This window comes from Canis lupus, chromosome 15, assembly GCF_011100685.1.
Source record: "Canis lupus familiaris isolate Mischka breed German Shepherd chromosome 15, alternate assembly UU_Cfam_GSD_1.0, whole genome shotgun sequence".
NCBI lineage: Eukaryota > Metazoa > Chordata > Mammalia > Carnivora > Canidae > Canis > Canis lupus.
Window position 1 is genome coordinate 10,454,820 of NC_049236.1, and position 24,488 is coordinate 10,479,307.

General features: G+C 34.5%; 1 protein-coding gene across 2 annotated transcripts in view; it reads left to right on the top strand.

The window, feature by feature from the left end:
• The window catches only part of FAF1 (Fas associated factor 1), a 461,021-nt gene that overhangs the window by 182,358 nt on the left and 254,175 nt on the right, over positions 1-24,488 (top strand). For both annotated transcript variants that reach the window (XM_038558075.1, XM_038558076.1), the window contains exons 5-6: positions 12,567-12,658; positions 19,941-20,032. In XM_038558075.1, the coding sequence (XP_038414003.1) occupies positions 12,567-12,658; positions 19,941-20,032 (184 nt within the window). The remainder of the gene's footprint in view (positions 1-12,566; positions 12,659-19,940; positions 20,033-24,488) is intronic.

Here is a 24,488-nt window from a genome sequence, read left to right on the forward strand (position 1 = left end):
GGGGAGTGATAATTTCTTAAAGGTTAGTGGCAATGTAAAATCTGAAACCACATCAGCAGAATTTTGGTATTGTTGTATTAAAATTCACTGGAATATTCAGTTTTAGTGTATGATTTTCTAAAATCTATGAAATAGTCATTTGGAAAATATTGGTTCACTTAGACCAACCAAGTATTAGTAGATGGCATTATATCAGTAAATCACATTTGTTAATATCACTGATCTCACAGAAAAGTATTTTAAGTATGGGGAAGTTGTAGAGCTCATAATGATACATACAAATTTTTTAAAAATTTGCAATTTAGTTTGAACGCTCAAATTTTGTCATTGACAGAAAATTGTCATTTGTTTTCCTTGAATTGATGGGCTTAGTTTTTTCCTTTTTAAGAAAATGTCAAGTCTGAATAACATGGCATGATGTCATTTGCTTAAGTAAAAATGGTGTTCTGTGAAAAAAGTTTGGTTCACACTGTAAACATGTCCTTTTCCTCAGAAAAACCATTTACTTTAGTATGTAGCAGAAATGCCTTATGAGTACTTCCAATTTCATCATACATAATATTAAAAGCACCAAGATTTAATAAAAAATATTTTTTGTTATTTCATGGCTTTTTTTAAATGCAAGTATTTTGTGGTTAAGGATACAATACAGTGACTACAATGTCTACTAGTTCAGCTTAGCATCACTACTTTTAATTTTTTATTATTTATTTATTTTGAGAGAGAGCAAGAGCAGGGAGCAAGGGCAGAGGAAGAGAGTTGTTAAGCAGACAGTGGGTGGAACATGGAGCCCAACATAGGGTTCAATCTCATGACCCTAAGATCACAATCTGAACCAAAACCAAGAGTTGGATGTTTAACTGACTGTGCCACTGGGTGTCCCTACTTTTCTTTTTTTTTTTAAGATTTTATTTATTTAGAGATCATGCAAGTGAAGGAAGGAGCAGAGGGAGAGGGAGAAAGAAAATCTCAAGCAGACTCTGCACTGCGTGAGGAGCCTGACATGGGGCTTGAACTCATGACCCTGAAATCATGACCTGAGGCAAAATCCAGTGTCAGACACTTAACCAACTAAGTCACCCAGGTGCTCCTTAGCATCACTACTTTGATTTGTGGTAGAGTACCAGCAGTTTTACTTAGCATTATTTCTGTACAATCAGTCTCAAGAAATCCCTGGAGTCTGTGAACTATACTTTTGAGAATTGCTGCTTTAGATCTACCCTAAAAAGTGTTGTAAAGGAGTCTAAAAAGGATCAATCTGATATGTGTAAAAATTGAAGGCCTGTCAGAATAAACTTCTACACTCTTCAAAGGCAAACCACTAAATATAGACACTCATTGATGTAATTTTCATAATGAATGATATTTAGTCAAAAACTAGTAGACATGAGAAGTAGCCAAATGTAACCCATAACCTGAAGAAAAATTTTAAAATAAAAGTACATCAATGGCAAAAATGATAGAATTAGGAGATGAAGATTTAAAAGCAATTTTATAACTATTCTTAAGAGTTTAAAGGAAATCTAGAATGCAATGAGGAAAGAAATGAAAAATACTGAAAATTGTCCAAATGGAGATCCCAGAATTAAAATATAACATCTGCAAAAAAGAAAATTTACCCAAAAGGAGTTGAGAGGTTAGATACTGGTGAAGAAAAGATCAATGAACTTGAAGACATAGCAATAAAAAATTGCAAAGTGAAGTACACACAGCAAAAAAATATTTTCTATTTGTGTTTTTGTTGTGTGTAGGAGTAGGGGTGGGTGTGGAATGTTGTGTGAGTGACTCTTGGGGTACATAGAGAGTAGTCTAATGTATGTGTGGTTAAAGTTCCTAAACTAGAGGGACTAGTTAGAAAGGGGGAAATTTAAAAGAAATAACAGAAAAATACCCAAATTTCATGAAAAATATATACTCACAAGTATAAGCAGCTTGTGACTCCATCACGAGTAACTCAAAGGAAACCATATCAAGGCATATCATAATAAAATTGCTAAAAATGAGTAGTACAAAAAATTTTAAAGTAGAGGTGAGAAAACAGACACATTGCACATAGGAAAACACTTAAAAATAATGACTGTAGACTTCTTATCAGTGGTGCAAGCCCAGAGATAATCAGTGATAGTTTTAAGTGCTAAAGAAATAAAATATTAATGCTATATCCAACAAAAGTATCTTTCAGAAATGAAGACTTAAATAATTTTTCCCTCAAAAGTTACAAGAAATGTTAGAGGAAGTTCCTTAGGTTGAAAAAAAAACAACAGGTGGAAAATTAGATGAACACAAATAAATGAAGAACACCAGACATTGTAAATATTTGGGTACATATGAAACTTTTTTTTATTTTCAAATTTTAAAAAAGATTGACATTTGAAAAGTGAAAGTAATTGCAGTATATTGGGTTTATGATTTAGATAGAAGTAAATGTATGAAAACAATACCACAAAGAATAGGAAAGGAGAATATGAGTATACTTTTGTAAGACAAGTCCTATATTATTTGAAAGCAGACTGTGTGAAGTTAAAAATGCATATTGGGGCACTTGGGTGACTCGGTTAAGCGTCTGACTCTTGATCTCAGAGTCATGAGTTCAAACCCTGTGTTGGGCTCCCCACTGGGCGTGGAGTGTACTTAAAAAATAAATAAAAATTCAAATTGTAAACCCAAGAGCAATCACTGAAAACATTGAAATGCAGATTATAGTTATTAAGTCAAGGGCTAAAATGAAATGGAAAACCTAAAAATAATAAATTCAAATGAAGGTAGAAAGCGACCATGAAAAATAAGATAGGATGAATAGAAAATAATAGGACCATAGCTATAATTAATATAAATATATTTTTTTTTTTTTTTTTTTAGATTTTATTCACTTATTTTAGAGAGAGTATGCACATGTGCATGCACATCTGGGGAGAGGCAGAATCTTCGGGAAAGGAAGAGGGAAAGACTCCCAAGCAGACTCTGTACCAAGATAGGAGCCCAACACAGCTCAGTCTCTCGACCCAGAGGTCATGACCTGAGCAGAAGCCAAGAGTTGAATGCTCAACCAACTGAGCCACCCCAGCACCCCTATCTCACATTCTTATTAGGAGGTAGAGATTGTGAGACTGGATAAAAAAGGAAAACCAAATATATATGCACAAGAAACTCAGTTTAAATATAAAGTATAATATTAAAATATATATAGGAAAATACTAACCAGGGTATGAAATGTTAGTAACATGTTATTGTATTACAATATTAAATGAGGTAGACTAGACAATATCATTAAGTCCAAATGGAGACATTTTGTGATGAAGATGGCAACTCATCACAGTCATCAAAAACACATAGTATCATAAATGTGTATAGGTCTAATAACAGTTTGAAAGTATATGAAACAAAATCTAATAGAACTGAAATGAGAAATGGAAAAATCCACAGTGGTAAATGGAGATTATAGCACTCCTTTCTCATAGTAAATGTTCAGAACAATAGCAAATATGAACAATATATCAACAACCAATTTGACCTATTTGAAGTATGTAGACTACTCATAATCCCAGCAAAATACATATTCTTTTCATGGGCGGTTGGTGCATTCATTAAGGCAAAAAATATAGTCAGCCGGTTAAAAAATCATGTGTGGTATGTTCTCTGACAATAGTGGAATTAACAAATCAAGAGTCTGGAAAATCCTGATATATTTGGAAATTAAACAACATATTTATAAATAAACCATAGGTCAAAGAAGGAATCACAAAAGAAATCAAAATATTTTGAACTAAATTAAAATGGAAACATGGCATACCAACATTTGATGCTGACAGAGTGGTATTGAGAGGGACATTTATGGTTCAAATTCTTAATTATAAAAGAAGAAAGTTTTAAAAGCAATGATCAACACTTCCACTAAGAAATGGGAAAAGTAGGGATCCCTGGGTGGCGCAGCGGTTTGGCGCCTGCCTTTGGCCCAGGGCACGATCCTGGAGACTCAGGATCGAATCCCACGTCGGGCTCCCGGTGCATGGAGCCTGCTTCTCCCTCTGCCTGTGTCTCTGCCTCTCTCTCCCTCTCTCTGTGTGACTATCATAAATAAATAAAAATTTATAAAAAAAATAAACTTGAATGTTAAAAAAAAAAAAAAGAAATGGGAAAAGTATCCCCTCCCCTCCTTCCACTTATATTTATAAGATTTACTGTTACTCCTAAAATAGCTAAATAAACCACCAAAAATGCTTAGAAAGAATACTATTAGGAACAGTATCTGTGCTTACAAACTAGATAGGAAAACCTCATAATTCATGAAGCTTGGATAGAGTATGCAAGGCTTTTTTGCCTTGGTAATGGGGAATAATTAGCTTTAGATTCATTGCTACTTGGATGATACTCACTGACATCTTAATAGCAAGACCCAAGCACAATGAACTTTCCAAGTAACTTACCTGCATCTTAGAACAAAACCAAAGTATATTTATAGGAATAAAAAAACATTTAGTACTCATCAGTGTAAAATTTGTAGTGTCTGGCATCTGATAAAAATTGCCAGGCATTCAAAGATGCAGAAAAACTTAGCCCATAATGAAGAGAGAAATCAAAAAACAATTAAAATTGACATAAATTTTGGAATTAGCAAGTAAAGGGATGCCTGGGTGGCTCAGTGGTTGAGCATCTGCCTTTGGCTCAGGGCATGGTCCCAGGTCTAGGGATCGAGTCCCACATCAGGCTCCCCACAAGGAGCCTGCTTCTCCCTCTATGTACTGCTTCTCTCTGTGTCTCTCATGAATAAATAAAATCTTCAAAAAAAAAAAAAAAACCAAGGAATTAGCAAGTAAGGACATTAAAATAGTTTTTATAACTCTCATACTTACATTTAAAAGAGAGGAAAAGGGTAAAAAATGTGAGCAGGCCTGTGGTTGCCTTGGTGGCAGAGTTCAATAAATTGGGGTTTAATGCAAGATGGTATATGAGAATGATGATGTGAAAGAGGCCATAAGAAGGCTTCTTGAGAACCTTTATAACAGGATGTTTCGCATTAAGAGAGCACTGGCCCTGACTTTGAGGCAGCAGATATTGCCTACAGAGCAGAGGACAAAATATGAAGAGGACAAATTATTTCTTGAACCATATCTGAAGGAAGTTATTTGGTAAGGAGAAGAAATGGGAAAAGAAATAATCATGGATTTGAAATCTGTGGTTGCAGCTGTCCTACAAATATTTTTAAGAAGTTGGGTAAACATGAAACATGCAATTTAGAGCAATTTGAGCTGCAAATGTGTTACTTTAAACAAATGTATATTGTAATTATAAAAATAAAAAAGAGGAAAGTTTTAAAATTATGAGTCATTGAAAAAAATGTTAAATGTTAAAATGACCCAAATTGAGTGTCCAGAGAAGAAGACCATGATGTGTGAGATGAAAAATTTACCAGATGGGATTAACAGTTTAGACAGTGAAAAAGAAAAGATTAGTAAATTTGAAGATCTCACAATAGAAACCACTTTAGAAAAGAGTTTGGCAGTTTCCCACAAAGTTATTATACAGTGTCCAGTCATCTTCTAGGTATTTACTCAAGAGAAATGAAAGCATATCTATCAAAACGTGTTCATGGCAATTTATTTGTAAAAACACCAAACCGTAAATAACCCCAAATGCCCATAAACCATTGGATGGATAAGCACATTGTTGCATATTTATACAATGTTATACTACTTAGTAATAAAAGAACTGGACTGTTGTTACATATAACAATGTGGGAGAATCTCAGATTAGTCTGAGTGAAAGAAGCCAAATTGAACAGATGTATTCTGCAATTCCATTTATATAAAATCATAGATGATTCTAACTAAGTCATAGTTAAAGAAATCAAAGCAGTTCTCTGAGGATGAAGTAAGGATAGTGTAGAGGAATTACCAGGGAGCGTTAAAAAAAAAAAAAAAAAAAAACCTGAAGGGGGTGAATTTACAACCTTGATTAGGATGAATTTCACTTTTTGGATATATTTGTCAAAACTTATGAGATTGTAGATTTTAAATGTGTGCAGCTTATTTCATGTCAATGATAAGGCTGTTAATTTTTTAAAAGCACAAATATAATTCCAAAGTAGCTATAGAAGGAAGCAAATTATACATGTGTATAGATGCAAACAGAAATCAATAAAGCAGAAAATGGATATATAGTAGAGAAAATGAACAAAATAAAACAGCTTTTTTTGAGAAGATGAATAAAGTTGATAATTCATTTGCTACTATTAATAAGAACAAAAGAAAGAAAGCACGAGTTATTCATATTGGAAATGAAAGGAACCTATAGACATTAAATGGGCTATAAGGCAACATCAGGAACAAATTTATGTCAGTAAATTTAAAAGATATATCAAACTTTAAGAAGCTATGAAAATTATGTTAAAGGTACAAATTATAGCTGACAGAAGAAAAATTAAAAATCTGTATAGGTATGCATCAAATACATAAATTGAATTGACAATCAAAAACTTGCCCAAAAACCTTCCCAGAAACCAAACCCAATATTATTAAATGGCTTCATTGGTAAAGCCTGTCTAATATTTAAGGAAGAAAGACTAGCAATCATTCATAGAGACAAGATAAAGTATTTCCTTATTCATTTCATGAAACCAGCATTACTCTAATACTAAAACCAGACAAAGACATTACAGGAAAAGAAAACTACAGACCAGTATTTCTAACAATTACAGAGGCAGAAATCCTTTACAAAATATTTGCAGGTTGGGGTGCCTGGGTCACTCAGTCAAATTAAGATCTGACTCTTGATTTCTGCTCAGGTCACGATCTCAGGTTCATGAGATCAAGCCCCGAGTTGGGCTCTCTGCTCTGTGGAATCTATGTGTCTCTGTCCCTCTGCCCCCTACTCTCGCTCATGTGCTCTCTTGCTCACTCTCAAATCTTAAAAAAAAAAAAAATGCAAGTTGAATTTAGTAAAATATAATAAAATACATGTGTATATAATATACCTCATGGTCAAGCAAGTTTATCCAGGAATGCAAAGCATGTTTAACAGCCTATAATTTGTTCTTGTAATTCACCGTATTAGAACAATAAATGAGAAAATTCATCTGATATTTCAGTAGGTGGAGCAAAAAAGCACTTAATACCCATTCTTGTGTAAAAAAAATCCTAAATTCATAACTAGTAAGAATAGAGGGAAACTTTGTCAACCTCATAAAGCACTTTGCTGAGGAACATACAACTAATATAATACTTTATAATTAAAGACTAAATTCTTCCCTCTTGAGATCAAGAACAATGCAAGGTCCACTTGTAACACATCTATCCAATGCTTTGTAGAAGATATGCAAATAGCCTTTAAGCGCACAAAAAGATTCTCAGTGTTATTACTTATTATTAATCATCAGGGAATACACAGTGAGAAACTACACCCACTGGAATGGTGAAAATTAAAAAGAAAATTCTTTTTGTTAATAGTGATATGTAACCTCTGGAATTTTGGTGGAATGCATGATGGTATAATCACTTGGAAAAACAATTTGGCAGTTTGTAAAGCAAAGTTAATCATACAGTCTAGCAGTTCCATTCTTAGATATTTATTCAAGAGAAATCAACACATATTTATGAAAGAGTTTACACAATGTTCATAGTAGATTTATTTGCTGTAGGGAAAAAATAGAAACACCGCAGATGTTCATCAGCTGGTAAATGTATAAATGAATTGTGCAATATCCATATGTATTTTATTTGTTCTTGTGTAACAAATGACTCAAAATTTAGTGATTTAAGAAAACATTTGTTATCTCACAGTTTATGTAGATAAGGAATCCAGGCATGGCTTAGCCGTTCTCTTACCAGCTGCAATCAATATGTCATCTCAAGGCTCAACTACGGAAGTATACACTTTTGAGATCACTGATGTGGTTGCTGACAAGATTCATTTCCATGTGAGCTGTTCAGCCAAGAGATTCAGCTCTTCACTCACTCTTGGGTGGAGGCTGCCCTCTGTTCCTTACTATTTGCACCTCCATATACCAGTTTACAAGGCAGTTGGTATCATCAGAGAACAAGTAAAGGTCAAGAGAGAGTGTGCTAGCAAGATGGAAACCATAGTCTTGTAACCTATCTCCAAAGTCACATCCCATCACCATTGTTATATTCTCATTAGAAGTAACTTGATATAACTTACACTCATGGGGGCGGGAATTACAAAGGACATGAATACCACGAGGGTGGGGAGCATTGGAAGGCATTTCAGAAGCTGCCTACTTTACAATATAATGAAATACTACTAAACAATGAGAAAGTACTGGTTATTGGTATAGATAGATAACAGTGTAGATGAATGTCAAAAACATTATGCAGAGCAAATGAACCCAGACATAAAAGATAACAGACAGAACTAATCTTTAGAATGAGAAGAAAGATCAGTGGTTAGATGGGAGAAGGTTTTTGTTTTGAAGGGGTATGAGTACCTTTCGTGATATAAGAAATGTTTTTTATCTTAATTGTGGTAGTGTTACAGTGGTGTATATATTTGTCAAAACTTAGAGTGAATTTTATTATATGTAAATTATCTAAGTTGGGTTTTAAAAAAAATATCCTATTGGAGTCAGTGGAATCTTTTTGCAGTTTTATTGAGATGTAATTGATATGCAACACTGTATACTTTTAAAGTGCACAGTGTAATGACTTGACTTGCATATATTGTAAAGTGATGACCACAATAAGTTTAGTTACCATGCATCATCTAATATAAATACAAAAAAAAAAAGAGTTTTCTCTTTGTGATGGGAACTCTTAGGATTTACTCTTAACAACTCTAAAATATACCATATAGTATTGTTAATTGTTATCATGTTATATGTTTTATCCCCAGTACTTATTTATTTTATTTATTTATTCATGAGAGACACAGAGAGATAGAGAGGCAGAGACATAGGCAGAGGGAGAGGCAGGCTTCACTTGGAGCCTGATGTGGGACTCCATCCTGGGACCCCAGGATCACCCTCTCAGCCGAAGACAGATGCCCTACTGCTGAGCCACTCAGGCGTCCCCCCAGTACTTATTTATATTATAACTGGAAGTTTTGAGCACCTTCATCCAATTCCCAACTCCCCACTTGTGTTTACTAAAAAGTCTGAGCTCTTTCTGTGTGCTTTTTTTTTAGATCTACATAAAAGTGAGATAAAATATAATGTTTATATAAATTATATAATATATATTATTGTATTATATTTATTTATACAAGTATAAATACTTTTCTGACTTTTTTCACTTAGCATAATACCCTCAAGGTTTGTTCATGTTGTCAAAAAAATGGCAAGATTTCCTTTTTTTATGTCCGAATAAAATTGAAGTGTATACATATATTACAACTTTTTCATTCATTCAGCCATCAATGGACATTTAAGTTACTTCCATATTTCGGCTGTTGTAAATAATGCTGCTATGAACATGAGAGCACAGATATCTCTTTGACATAGTGTTTTTGTTTCCTTGGATATATTGCTGGATCATATGGTAGTTCTGTTTTTAATTTTTTGAGGACCCTCCATTCTGTTTTCCCTAGTGGTTGTACTAACTTACAATTCTACCAGCAGTGCACAAGGGTTCCCTTTTCTTCACATCTTTGCCAGCATTTGTTATCTCTCAACATATTAGTAGTAGCCATTCTAATAGGCACAAGGTGATATCTCATTGTGGTTTTGACTTGTATTTCCCTAATAGTGATGCCGAGTACCTTTTCATTTATCTGTTGGCCATTTGTATATCTTCTTTGGAAAAATATCTATTCAAGTCCTTTGCCCCCCCCCCTTTTTTTTAAAGATTTACTTATTTATTTTAGAGAATGAGAGAGAATAAGGGAAGGGACAGAGAAAGAAGGAAAGAATCCTTAAACAGATTCCTGCTGAGTTCAGAGCCCAACATGGGGCTCAGTCCCAGGACCCTGAGATCATAACCTCAGGTGAAATCAAGAGCCAGATGCTTAAAACAACTGAACCACCCAGGCACCCCTGCCTATTTTTAATTGGATTGTGTGTGTGTGTGTGTGTGTTTTGCTATTGTGTTGTGAGTTCTTTATATATTTTGGATATTAACTCCTTATCAGATAAATGGTTTGCACATTCAGTGGACTGTTCTTGATGACATCTGCATATCTTCACATTTTCCCAAGTAACATACTAGCATGCTTGTGTTATCTTGGGCTAAGATTTTTGGTGTCATGCAGACCCATATACAAATACTGGCTCTAAAACTTGCTGCATTCTAGTACTTCACTGACCTAGATTATTTTGGATATTCCTGAAACAATAACTACTGTTTTTAGAATCTATACTGGTTACATTCTGTGCTAGACATTTATGTGTGTATTACCTTAGTTAACACAAATCAAAATAACCAACATTTTTGAGTCCCTTGTGTATTAGACACATATTAATATAGAATATTTACCATGCCTTATGTGATTCAATGTAGCAACTCAATGAAGTGTTGGCACTAATACTATCCCCACTTTACAGAAGAAGAAATTGAAACCAACAGAAAATAAATTTTTAAAATATGAGGAACTCAGGTTGCTATCAAGATTCTGGTTTTGTTTTCTATTCCTCTCTACCTGTAGAATTAGACTGTTTTATATGTTACCGAAGCTTGCTGCAAAGAGTAACTGCAACTTCAACTTAAAATCTCTTTTTGTATTTCTTTAAGAAACTTCTTTTAGGTTATGAATGCTAAGAGTGTCTCCAAGAATCTAAGTAGAAGGTGTCAAGTGAAGATCAGATTCTAAGAGGAAAACACTGGGCAGACTCTCAAGAGCATAAGCTTAGTTCTAGACAAGTACAGTTCTAGAAATACCAACCTTAGCCATAAACGAAAAGGCAATATTTGTATGTATTTGATATAAAAATATGGCTTATTATTCTACCATTTCCACAAACAGAACATTACTTTGTCAGCAGTGACATTTTTGAAGGTCAAGGTTGATAAAAATTTGTGCTTGTAAAATCTATTAATCACTTTCAGAAGTGCTCAGATAAGAATTTTCTTTGGGGAGGTAAGACTGTGTCACTAAGGCAGTGAAGTGTTTGTGGCGGTACCTACTTTGGCAACTGTGTTTCCATAGTACTTGGGTAGCATAAGTTTTTCCCCCCTTCTTTTCCTTTGTCAATGTGGGGTTATTTTTCCTCTTTTAGTATATAATATAATCAGTTTTATCAGTATTCAACCACTTATTGTAAAATGGGGTTGAATTATATGTTAATCTAAAAGTGTAGACAAGGGGCGCCTCAGTGGCTCTGTTGGTTAAGTGTCCAACTCTTAATTTCGACTCAGGTCATGATCTCAGGGTTGTGAGATTGGGCCCCATGTCGCGCTTGGCATGAGTCTGCTTGAGATTCTCTCCATCTCCCTCTCCCCTTCTTTCTGCACATGCTCTCTCTAAAAATAAACAAAATCTTAAAAAAGAATATAGACTAGCAACAACCTAATAAAAGTAGATATGTGCAATACTTATACATTCTGATTCATCTGATCTAATATACTGTAGTTCCAGAAATTAATTAATTAATTTACTTATATATTTTTAAAAAGATTTTATTTGACAGAGAGAGAGGACAAGTAGGGGAAGCAGGAAAGGGAGGAGCAGACTCCCCACTGAACAGGGAGCCTGATGCAGGGCTCTATCCCAAGACCTTGGGATCATGACCTGAGCCAAAGGCAGACACTTAACCAATGAGCTGCCCAGGCGCCCAGCTGATTGATTTGTAAGTAGACTTGATTTATGAAAAATAATTTGTGGAGTACTGGGAAGATTTTGATTCCTCACTGTTTTTCGTTAGCATCATGTTCATTTTTGCCTTTTACCTTTAAGTCTTTTGTCTTCACTGAATAGAATAACTTTTGGTTTGGCTGGGTTTAAGTCTTATCTCTTTTCTTAAAGCTTTATTTATCCAACACAGTTTTTTTTTCTTTTCTGAAATTCGGTTGCTTGTCTTTTTAACAAAATTTAGATTGTCTTCTAGATTATATACGTTGGCTTTATTTTTTCAGCTGCTTTCACGGATATTATTTCCTTTTATCCTTAGACCCTGGAAATAGTTAAGAAAGGCAATATTATTATCCACTTTATGATACAAAAACTAAGAATAGATATTTAATTTCTTTAAAATAAGACTTCAACCCAAATTTTCATTCCACAATCTGCTTTGCTTATACTATACCAGTTCAAGTTTTATACTTTACCTGCTATTCCTACCATATGCTGAGCATATAGTCGTATCGTCAGTTGATTGATTTAAAATATTTGTTTATATTCAAACCCCCATTCCCTGGTATCTGTTTCTTTTAAAAAGCTATGCAATTAACTAGTTAATTAATTGTAGAGTCTTTTTCATAATTAATCTTAAAACTGGAGTCCTTCAAAGGGGCAACATTTAGTTCAAGATTTGAAGTTTGGACTATGGAAAATTTTCTTATTTATTCATCAGACATATGTCATTGACTGTGTACCATATGCCTAATATTAGTGGTAGCCATGGATATGGACAAATGTTGATTGTGTTATTTTATTAGTAACATTGTCTTTTCGTATTTATACAGGAGAGATTAAACAGATTCTAGAAAATGAACTTCAGATTCCTGTGTCTAAAATGCTGTTGAAAGGCTGGAAGACCGGAGATGTGGAAGACAGTGTGAGTTTCTTAATTGCCTAGAAATAAAAGAAAATTAGGTCATGCAGTTGAATAAACAATATATAAAAATTGGTTTTTATTAGTTTTGTTGCATATGACAAGTGGATTTTGGTAATAGTAACTTAGTTTAAAGAATCAACAAACTGTTCTTCAAGTTAAAACATTTTCGTGGTAAACCAGCAATAGTTTTGAATTAGCTAGGTATATAAATGAAAACACTATATGCCATGTTTTTCCTATTTCTGTTATATAGGAGTTAGTTTGGCACTCTTTTGAGAACTTTTACTTTTTTTATCAAACATCATAGGATGTCAGTAAGTGCCCTAGAATAGTAATTTATTGAACAATTACTTACTGGCCTGAAAGGAGTCATCCACAATGTGTATGTATGGCAGATATTGATTATGGAAAAAAGATAATAATAAGACATTCTTTTTAACTTGGAAAATTTAATGGTAGAATCTTTGTTTACTGGTAGTGGCAAGGGCACAGAATGAATTGTACTTCAGAATTTTCATAAAGTGTTACAATTATAAAGCAGTAGCTGCTATTCTCGAGGACCCAGTAGCAGCCTCAGGTATTAAATATTTCACATGCTCTTTCTTTGTCTTGACAGAGAGAGAGGGGAAGGATGGAAAGAAATGAAAGAACTCTAAAGTTTTATGTGTTTGAAATGCAAATAGTTATCAGATACTTACACAATCTTTATATGGTTATTAACTTGATATTTAAATATCTAGGCATAAATTTAGAATCTTCAACTTTTGGTTCAGTTCTTTGTCAATTACTTCTGGTAGATATTGTGCTTATAAATATTTATATGTGAGTTCATTTGGTTTGTGGAGATGTTTGGAGTATTTCAATAAGATATTTAAATGAATTTCATGTTTGCAAGAGATTTATAAATTAAGCTACAAGTTAGTGATGTACTATTTTAGAGGTCAGAAGACTTTTTCTATATAGAACCAGGTTGTAAATATTTTAGGTGTGCAAAATATAGTCTCCATTGTAGTTACTCAGTTCTGCTGTGGTAGCGTGAAAGGACCCATAGCCATATGTGAAAGAGTGAGCCATGACTGTGTTCCAATACATCTTTATTGATAGACACAGAAATTTGAATTTTATAGAATTTCACGTATTGTGAAATACTCTTCTTTTGATTTTTTTCCCCCACCATTTAAAGATGTAAAAATCATCCTTAATTCATAAGGCCATATAAAAATAGGCAATGGGCTAGATTTGTCCCATAGGCATAGTTTGCTGACCCATGGGGCTACATGGCTGTTGTAATTGAAACATAGATTAAAAAATAAAAAGAAATGCTACCTGAGTAATCAACAACCTTGGCAGAAATATATCATTTATTTGTTCATTTATTGAGAAACCAGTGGATATGAATCAGTCGCACATGGCATTTTCAATAGTTTGTGAAAAAAAGGGCAATTATTTTGAAAATGTTCTTAAAGCTATCTGTTCTAATATTTAAACATAGTCTTTTGTTACCAACAATATTTTCAGTCACTTATTTCTGTGTACTCTTTTCCTAAGGTGATTTCTGCTATTCCAATGCCATTAATTTTCTGATTGCTCCAAAATTTGTATTTCCAGGTTATACTTCTGTGTATACTCTGTATACTCTGTATACTTCATGTATCCAAATTGGTAATTCACTTTTGTACTTGTATGCCTTATGACATCTTTAAGTTAGCATGTTTAAAATGGACCTCTTGGTTTTCCTTCCCATGCCATTTCTCTACCAGTTTCTTCCCAATAAACAGTAGCACTGTATAGCCACTGCTGAATCCAAAAATACGGGCATCCCGTCTTTTCCCATTTCAAACAACACCTAATCCTTTGGTAAGTCCTATAGCTTCTATCTCCAAATATATCTCAACTATAGCCACTTTTCAGTATTTTTATTGTGCTGCCTAATCAAGGCCATTAGCATCTTTTGTCCATACCAGTGTAACAGCTTCATCATTGTTTTCCAGCTTCCTTTCTTGGGTTCATCCTTACATTCTCCACAAGCAGCCAGAATGGTCTTTTAAAAAAGCACATAAATTGAATTATATCACTCTCCTGTGTTTTGTTGCACTTTGAATAAAATTCAAGCTACTCACCATCATTCAAAAAGCATTTTATTATTTATCCACTGTTCACCTCTACAACCTCATCTTCAGCCTTTCTTACCCTCACTCTCCATGATGCAACCATAGAAACCCCTTTTTAATTTTTCTAATAGACCCAAGTCTACCTGTACCTTCAACTGCTTGGAACGATTTACCTCCAGTTCTTCACATGGATGGCTCTATTTCATCCTTCAAATTTCAGTTTAAACATTACTTTTTCTAACAGGCTTCTGTGTAAAATTAGGTTCCCATCCCAGCAATCTCCATGAATTGGAGTAAATGTTTGTAGAATGAATGAATGAATGACTTAAAGAAAGTCACACTGTATGTGATTTGGGGGAGATTTAGTGGAAAATCTTTGGGTGGTGGCATGGCAAAAGAACAGTAGTGATTTGGCCAAGTGGTAAGAGTAAACATTTATCAGTAATCCACCAAGTAAAATAATGAAAAATAGAAAGGTAAAAATAATTTTTCTATGTATATATATGTGTGTGTGTTTTGTTTGCATGTTAACTCTTAACTCTGTAGAGGTAACACAGATCAGTTTCAAAAAGGCTTATACACATTGACATAAAGATTCGGGACTTAAAAAAAAAAAGATTCGGAACTTAAAGGTGAAGTTATGAGTAAAGCCCACTACAGTATTTTTGTAGATCATGAATTACAAACCATTAATAAGTTGTGTAGTGAACTGAGTGGGTTGTAGCCAGCATTAAGAAAAAAGAAGAAATAGAAGATGTCAGAGTATATTGCAAGTAATAAGGTTAAGTATTTTATTTAACATATAGCTAATATGGGTCATACTAAGTCCCAATGTCCTTGAAGTAAGACTGTGTACCTAGTAAGATGGACCTTCTTGTGGGGGGATCAAGAATGAGTTCCTCATACTCTGTGCTTGGGTGAGATCAGCCCCTGTCTCTACTTCCATCTGCGGGGTTAACAGAGATTCCTAGATATTTACTACACCTTGCATTCCAACACTATCAGCCTTGACATTATTATTTGATTAAACCAGGACTGATTTGATTACATCTTTGCCCACTGTTTATACCAGTCACTGCAAGGAGTTGAAGTTTCTCATATCACCCTCACTCGAATTTCCATAGTTTCTGCACAGGCCATCTCTGTCTCTATCCTTTTTCATCTACAATACCTGAAATCTGTTCGCTACTTCTGTGGAGCTAATTTTATCACTAGCCAAATTCCTTCTGTTGTCAGCCTCTTCCCTGCATGCTCGCTTCACCATCTTCCTTTGATTAAAACCTGTCTTCTGGAGGACGTTGTTTCTCTATAGGCTTCTCTGTGTTAATTGCTTTTCTTTAGCAGCTATCATACCACTGGACTATCTGTTAAAATATGTATCCTTATTGTACATCTCTTCCACTTCCAGACCTTTATCAGTCCTTCTTCCTCTCTAAAGATCTGTAGCTTTGAATTTCATGTCAAAAGGTCATCACCTACTTATTGAGGTCATCTTCCCTCATTTCCTGATGATTTTTAAGTCCTGGTCTATAATTGCGGTCTTAATTCTTAGTTTAAAATCTTTGTAAGTGGTACTTCTAATACCTTGGCTTAGTTTCTTGAATTTCTTTCCTACAGAAATCTTTTTCTTCACTCTGTATCAGCTATATCTTCCCATGGTTCTATCATTTAATTATAATTCTCAAATCTTAATTTCAGGCTTCCGTTTCTTGTTTACCATTTCTTATCTTTCTAGCTCATTTTCTTTGGCATCTTGACTTCACCAATCCTTCAACACTATCTGTTGTGCCCAAGATTGCGAATCCAAGAAACCACCAAGGAGCCGACACCAATGCAAGTGCACAAGGGTTTATTTGCCAGCTCGAGCTTGGGTCCAAGTATACCGGACACAGCGGAGCAGGGACTTGGACCCCGAAGTGAAGTGACACAGCGGAGCAGGAACTTGGACCCTGAAGTGGGTTACAGCTGGGTTTTTTATAGGCTGGTCTAGGGGATTTTCAGAAGGGATGGAGGAATTTCTCAAGTTCTGTTTACATTTTGATATGGGGCTTTCAAGGGCATTGAGCTCTGTTCTCATTCTAATATGGGACTTTCTATCACGGGTGTGGATTCTGTTGTCTTTCTGATGTGGGATTCCCTGCAAGGACATTGAGGACATTCTGCAGTTTTTCCTATAAAGTTCAGCTCTTATTCACAGGGACCTAAGATGGCTGTACTTGTGCTAATGCTAAACTTGAGGTGGAATGGCCTTGATTTTTCTCGGCCTCCACATATCTAGGCCTCCAATCTTCCCAATCCATTGTTTCTGCCATCTGTTCATGCCACTACCTCCTTCATGTCCTCTATTCCTTACAGTGGATTAAATCCCACAGTTAATCATTATACTCACTTTCTTGTGCATAGTCTCAACTCTTGCTTTATGGATCCTGAATGACAAAAAAAAAAATCCTTTTTTTTGATAAATCCAACTCCACCTGTTCTGTGCCTTACAGCTAAATATGGCTGTAGAAATATAAAATTATGGTGTTGGTGTATCTTTAAATTCATAATTATGATCTTTAGAGAGTCCTTTAATGTTGCTAGGCAATCACTGTATTTACCTGGTTTATCCACACTCCTAAATGGTTATGTTACACTTATCGTCTCTTCAAACCTTTAAAGCACCTCTCCCTCATTGTCACTCTCAGCTGATAACTTGACTTCCTGTTTTGTTTCACTAACAAAATAAAGGCAATACAGGAAAATTTCTATAAGCTCCCACCTTGGTCTCTGTTTATTTAACTGCATTTTATATACATACTCTTCTTTTGTTACTCTAAATGGCCTATCCAGTCTCTTTTCAAAGACCAACCCTCCATGTTTGCTTTGGATTATATTCTTTATCTCCTCTGGCCTACTCAAGAACTTTACTCTTAATTCTTCCCTGTGTTTCCTGTATCATCAATATTTTCCTTTAATAGATTATTACCTCTAGAGTGTAACAACAAATATGATGTTATTTCTTCCATTTTTCTCTTGATCCTGCTTCCCCTTCCAGCAGTCACTCCATTCCTCTAGTCCTCTTCATAACAAAACTTTCCCTAAAGAGTTGTTTATATTTCTTATCTCTAATCCATTTCTCCCCATGTCTCCTGAGTCCTGTCTAAACAGAGAACTGCTAGTGTTCTTGTCAAAGTCACCAGTGAAGTGACCACATTACTAAATTCAGTGGTGATCTTATCCAGCGTAATGACTTTTAAGTGTACCTATATGCACAATTTTATATCTTTATATCTCCACCCTGGACTTGTTCCCTGAATTCCAGATTGATATATCCAGCTGCTTATTTTCTCCACTTAAATGCCTAATACACATTTCAAAATGTGTATTACCTGCCTGAAATGGAAGTCCTTATCCTGTCTTTCCCATTTTAATTGATAGTAACTTAATCCTTCCAGTTGTTCAGTCTAAAATCTTTAGGACCATTACCAACTCCTTTCTCTCATAACCTATATCCAGTGTGTCAAGAAATTCTTTTGGCATTGTCTTCAAAATATATCTAGAATCCAGCTATTTGCATCACTTTTACTGCATCACTTTTATTTTGCATCACACAGACATAAGCCATTATCACCCTTATCTTAGTATATTCCATTAGCCTTCTCTGTGCTTCTGCCCTCCTCTGCCAGTCCCTTTCCATCTGTTTTCAACATAGCTGACAAAGTGATTCTTTTTAAATGTGAATCTAATCATGTTACTCTAATAATTTCTCATTTCATTCAGAGTAAAAGTCAGAGCTTGTAGCTCAACACATTTCTTGTCCCTACCATGAATGTTCTCTCTCTGACCTATCTCTGCCAGTGCTCATTTGACTTCAGTGACAATGGACTTCTTGTTGTTCTTTAAGCACATTTTGTGCTGGTTGTGTTTCCTTTGCCTGAAATATTCTTTATCTGTATAGTCTCATGATTTGTTTCATCACCCTTTAAAAGTCTTTACTCAAATGTCACATTCTTCAAGTGAGCTCTCCCCTGATCACCAAGTTTAAAATGACATAACTTCCCACCTCCATATTTATCACCCCTCCTTCCCTGATCTATCTTTAGTCCAAAAAATCATCACTTTTTAATATTCAGCTATTTAGATAACTTTATTAATCCTAATAAAATAAAGCTCTATATAAGATTAGGAGATTTAAACTATTCTGTTCACCACTATATCCACAGTGTGTGGAGTAGTCCTGGCACAGAGTAGGTGGGTCAGTAAATATCTATTGAATAAATATGTATGTCCTGGATTATGATATAAAGATGTAAAATGTGTTTCTTAATGCATTTTTCTGTCAAAAAAAGTTTGAGGGGCGCCTGGGTGGTACAGTCAGATATTGTTTAGTTCTTGATCTTAGCTCAGGTCTTGATCTCAGGGTCATGAGTTTGGGCCCCATTTTTGGGCTCCACCCCAGCTTAAAAAAAAGGTTTGAACTATGTTAGTATTTACCATCGAGTTAGAAGTTTGAAAGGTATGCAGGAATTTTACAGCCACAAAATTTACTGAATTTTTGTATGATTTTCAAGATGTAGTTTTGATATACCCCAAGGGTAGTTTATTCACCCTGGATGAATCATTTTAACAAAAAAAAAATTCTCTGGAATAAGAGTTTTCTTTGGAGTAAAAGTTGAGTGACCTAGGTAATACTTACTAGAGACCTCATCCAAGTTACTTTCCTTTTCAGGCTTCATCTCCTCATGTATAAAGTCATTGGGTTGAGGTACTCACTATGATCTTTTCTAGGTCTTATGATCTCTGAAAACCTACATTGCAAAAAAAAAAAAAAAAAAAACCTACATTGCTATTTTTTGCTCTAATGATCCTGGCACAAAGTGCATATTAGTTTCAAGGATATACTTCTTCAATGAAGAAATTAGTGATTCTTAACTGTGTTATCTATTTATCTCTCATCATGAGCTAAAGAATATGTTTTATTTTTAATGTTCATATTTATGCTTATTTATGATATATATATAGGAGAAATAAGTTACTTGCTTTCATTAGTTCTGCAATATTCTGCTTAGGAAATTGTCAAAGTTTTCAAAAAGTGAACTACAATATTGAAAAAACTTAAGAACTTTAGGGAAAAAATGAATAATGTACAATCAGCAGTCATTTTTTTGTTTTTAATTTTTCTTTTTCAGACGGTCTTAAAATCGCTACATTTGCCAAAAAACAACAGTCTTTATGTCCTTACACCAGACTTGCCACCACCTTCATCATCTAGTCATGCTGGGTAAGGTGTTTACTTTTTCCTGGGAATCTGAAATGAAAAGCTTGATTGTTAAGTTGCTTTAAGCTGTATGTAAATACCAAAATGAGATCAAATAAAAATCTTGAAGCTTTAATTTACCAACAACTATTAACTATATAAAATTTCAGATTATTTGGTTTGGATAGTTTGATTTCAGTGGTGGAATTTTTTTTACAAAGAAAATCTTTAGCAAAACTCCATTATGGAAAAAATAGTCAAAAATGGTACTGTTTTGTTTGAAGGGGAAAGACTAATTAATGTTGGAAGGAAGAGATTGAGTAAATGGAACTCAAGCTTCTCCCATGGCTAAAGAAGGCATACGTTTGAGGAAAATTCATTAGGCACTGCAGGTTAAAGCTTGAAAGGCACTGATACATTTTTATTAAGATTTTATCTCTTTTTGGAATAAAGTATCTCGTTCTTTTTTTCATTCACAGTGAACCTCAGGACATTTATAGAATGATTAAATGATTTTAACATTAAATTATATATGACATTGCTGGGTGAGGCAAATTAATCTAAAGTAAATGATGCTGGTGATAGAGTAATAATTTTTTTGAGTACAATATTATTCCAGAACTATGTTTAAGTTGTTTTTAGAATTTCATAGCTTTTATACACATTTACCTCTTTTAATACTACTTGATGATTTTGTGTAGTAGAGAGATCTGTGTGCCTTAACTTGGGAAATTGTCAAACTTTTCCTACCACATATCAAGTATCTTTATCATTATGTAGTAGAAGGGGGAAAAAATCCTGTTTGTTGTTTTGTTGTTTTTTTTTCTCTACTACACTGCTCACAGAACACTTCTGACTACCAAATGTGTTGGGTTCTTTTTCCCAACATCAGGCAATTCTTCAATACCAGCTTGATGTTCTGCAATTTAAATAAATTCTGATACTGTCTACCTGAAGATAGCATATAATCCCATAAATTCAGGGCTTAGTTCCATAAGACTGCTCCCACATCAGACACCATTTCAAGTGTAGATTGTCTCCTGTGCTTCTGAACAACTGGCTATATACATTGGATGTTCCCACAAACCCCTTCTTGGGTTTGATGATTTGCTAGAAGAGCTCACAGAACTCAGGAAAGTACTCTACTTACTATTAACCATTGTATTACAAAACATATTGTAAGGAATATAAATGAGCAGCCAGATGAACAGATCTATAGGACAAGATCTGAAAGTGTCTTGAGCACAGAACTTCTGTCCCTATAAAGTTTGGGGGTGTGCCACCCTCCCAGCACATAGATGCATTCTTGTTCACCAACTTGGAAGCTCTTCAAAACCTTTCAGCTAGGGTTTTTTATAGAGGCTTTATTACATAGGCACAATTAACTAAATTATTGGCTACTAATGATTAACTCAACCTCCCGCCCCTCTGCCCTCCCTACAAATGTGGAGGCAGGGAGAATGCAGGTAACTGAAAGCTCCAACCCTCTAATCTCTTGCTTGCTTTCCCTGGCAACCAGTCCCTCCCTCCCCTATCCTGAGGGTTTTTTTCTCAAAGTCATGAACTCATTAACAAACTCAGGTGTGGCTGAAAGGGGCTTGTCACAGATAAAAAGCTCCTTGCTCCTGTCACCTAAATCACTCTTATCATTTAGAATATTCCAAGGGTTTTAGGGAGCTCTTGTGTGGGGAAGACCAAATGTGTATTTCTTATTATAGATCATGACATTACAGGTAAATAGTAGCAAAAAAATTAAATTTGGCTTGTACCAAAGCAGTTTGTTCTGCCAGTTGTTTTCAGATGAATTTCTGGGGTATTTAGGATGATTTGATGATTATCTAGTTGTGTTTCTGGGATAAGGCAAGCCTAGGGTCCTTCTACTTTGCCACCATTTTCCAGCCTGGCTTAATGGATTTTTACCAAGTTAAATTGATTATGTTCTCTTTGTTGGAACAGTAAGACCAAAAATTTAAAGCCAAACAGAAGACATAAAAGGGAAGAAGGGACATGTAGAAATTCCCCTTAATGAAAAATCATGTTAATGCACATTTTATTAAAAACTAACTAAAATCCAAGTTGTTTTTCTTTTAGTGTATCAATTTAATATATTTTTCTATAAAACTAGGGATCATTTTCCCTTTTTTTTTTGGTGATGTATATCTGAATTTTGATTTCATGGGAGACAAAATCCATGCAGAACCTTAAATGCTAATGGTTATAATTATTTTTAACTTGTGCTTTTTAAGTTTTTGTTTCAACAAATGAAAATAAATTTTCAACATCTTAACCATATAGTAGAATCTAAAAACAATGTCCTACTGAAATATATATACGTATGTGTGTACACATATATGTATACACACACACATACATACACATATCCCATCCCTTTCTTCATCTCAAATTTAGGGATTTTGAAGAAATGATATATTTTATTTAGGTGGGGTTGGTTTGATGTTTAATTGGTTTTATTGCTTATTTTTCTCTGAGATGAGTCAACGTATCCTGGAAAATGGAGGGGAGTTGGATAATAACCTGCTTGTTAGCTGCAGTGCAGAACTACGATGAGGTCCTGCTGCTGGATTCTGCCATTGCAATTCCAGTGCATTGGCAAACATTAGGTTTTTTTCATTATTAAGTATCTATCTTTTCTAAATGAACTAGACAACACTGGTATTATAGTGTCACTCCTAAACAAAATTTATTATAACCAAGTCAGTAAAGTATTATGATTATAATATATCTCTCCAGACAAAGGATGCCAAGGTATAAGTATAATGAGAAAAATCCTGGATTACTCCCTCGGTTTAACAGGGACCCTAGGTGTTTCATTTATTATAAAATGGGAAGCATTGTTTTTAGTGTCAAAGTGGTTGTAAAAATTCAGTAGCAGGAGTGGTATAAATTACAAAGCACAATAATTAAAATGATTTGTTTATGCTAATAAATACCATTAGTAATCCTTTTTATTCAACTGTTATTTGATTCTTAGACTAACCCTGCAAGGATGAAGGTTGATTTTGATGTGTCTATTTATAAATGAGGAAATTGAGGTGTCTAAAAGAGTTTTGGATCATTCAAGGCCAATAGTAAATACTTCTGACTCTAAAGTCTGCATGTGACTCTCCATCTAGTATAGCTTTTGGATTCACAACAGAAATTTACAAGACTTTACTCTAAAGATGCCTCCTCTTTTGGAGGCAGTTATTTAGAAAGATTTTTTTAAAATTTTTATTTATTTATGATAGTCACAGAGAGAGAGAGAGAGGCAGAGACACAGGCAGAGGGAGAAGCAGGCTCCATGCACTGGGAGCCCGACGTGGGATTCGATCCCGGGTCTCCAGGATCGCGCCCTGGGCCAAAGACAGGCGCCAAACCACTGCACCACCCAGGGATCCCAGAAAGATTTTTTTCAATCTTGTAATTGTTATATACTCTTTGAAGAAGGCCATTTATATACATTATTTCACTTACTGTAATTCTCAGGAATATTCATGAAATTTTAGTGTATGATTTACTTTTTTTCTGTGTATATTTAATCATTTAGTAAAATGTAGATATAAAATAGCATGCTTTTAAATTGTTTACTGACAAACCATTTTATCCTCAAAGTTTGGGGAGAATTGTATATCTAGAGAACACTACATTTTAAACCCTGTCCTTTAAAAATTTTTTTTCTTTATTTTACTGCCACTAGGGGGTGCCTGATAATTGAGTCTTTTTTTATATTTACAATTTCTGAAAAAAGAAAACACTAAGAGCAGAAAACTATGATATGCATGTCTATAATTACATTTAGAATTATTTTACAGTGTGTTTTTCAGAAAATGGAGTATCAAGCTTTCTGAGAATATAAGAACAGTCTTTTTAATCAACCTTTAGGACAGTTGAAAATCACTTAAAAACACCTTTTAATAAATCACATTTCACTAATTAATAGGTGAAACAGTACCTCAATGGCAAAACTTTAAACTATAAGTCATAGTAAAATTAGCAAAGAGAGAAAACATGTTAATTATGCGTGTTTCATATTATAAGATTTAGTCTATCAAAGATTTATTGATTACATACTGAATACAAATAAGCTCTGTCCTCAAGTAGCTTATAACCTATTCATTAAAAGTATTAGGCTTTATCTTAATTTGTCTCTTTATAGAAATTTTGTGTAGATATCACTTTTAGTGTTCTCTCTACCACTTAGGTTGATTCATTCAGTAAGCTACTTTTTTCATATGCTGTAAAAGTTGGTGTTCCTGAGTCCTGTTCTCAGCAGTCTCTCCTACTGTAACTTCTCCCTTATATCTACTCTTAGTACTTCATTTTCCAAATATGTATAGATGGGGATCCCTGGGTGGCTCAGCGGTTTGGCACCTGCCTTTCGCCCAGGGCGGGATCCTGGAGTCCCAGGATCGGAGTCCCGTGTCGGGCTCCCGGCATGGAGCCTGCTTCTCCCTCTGCCTGTGTCTCTGTCTCTCTCTCT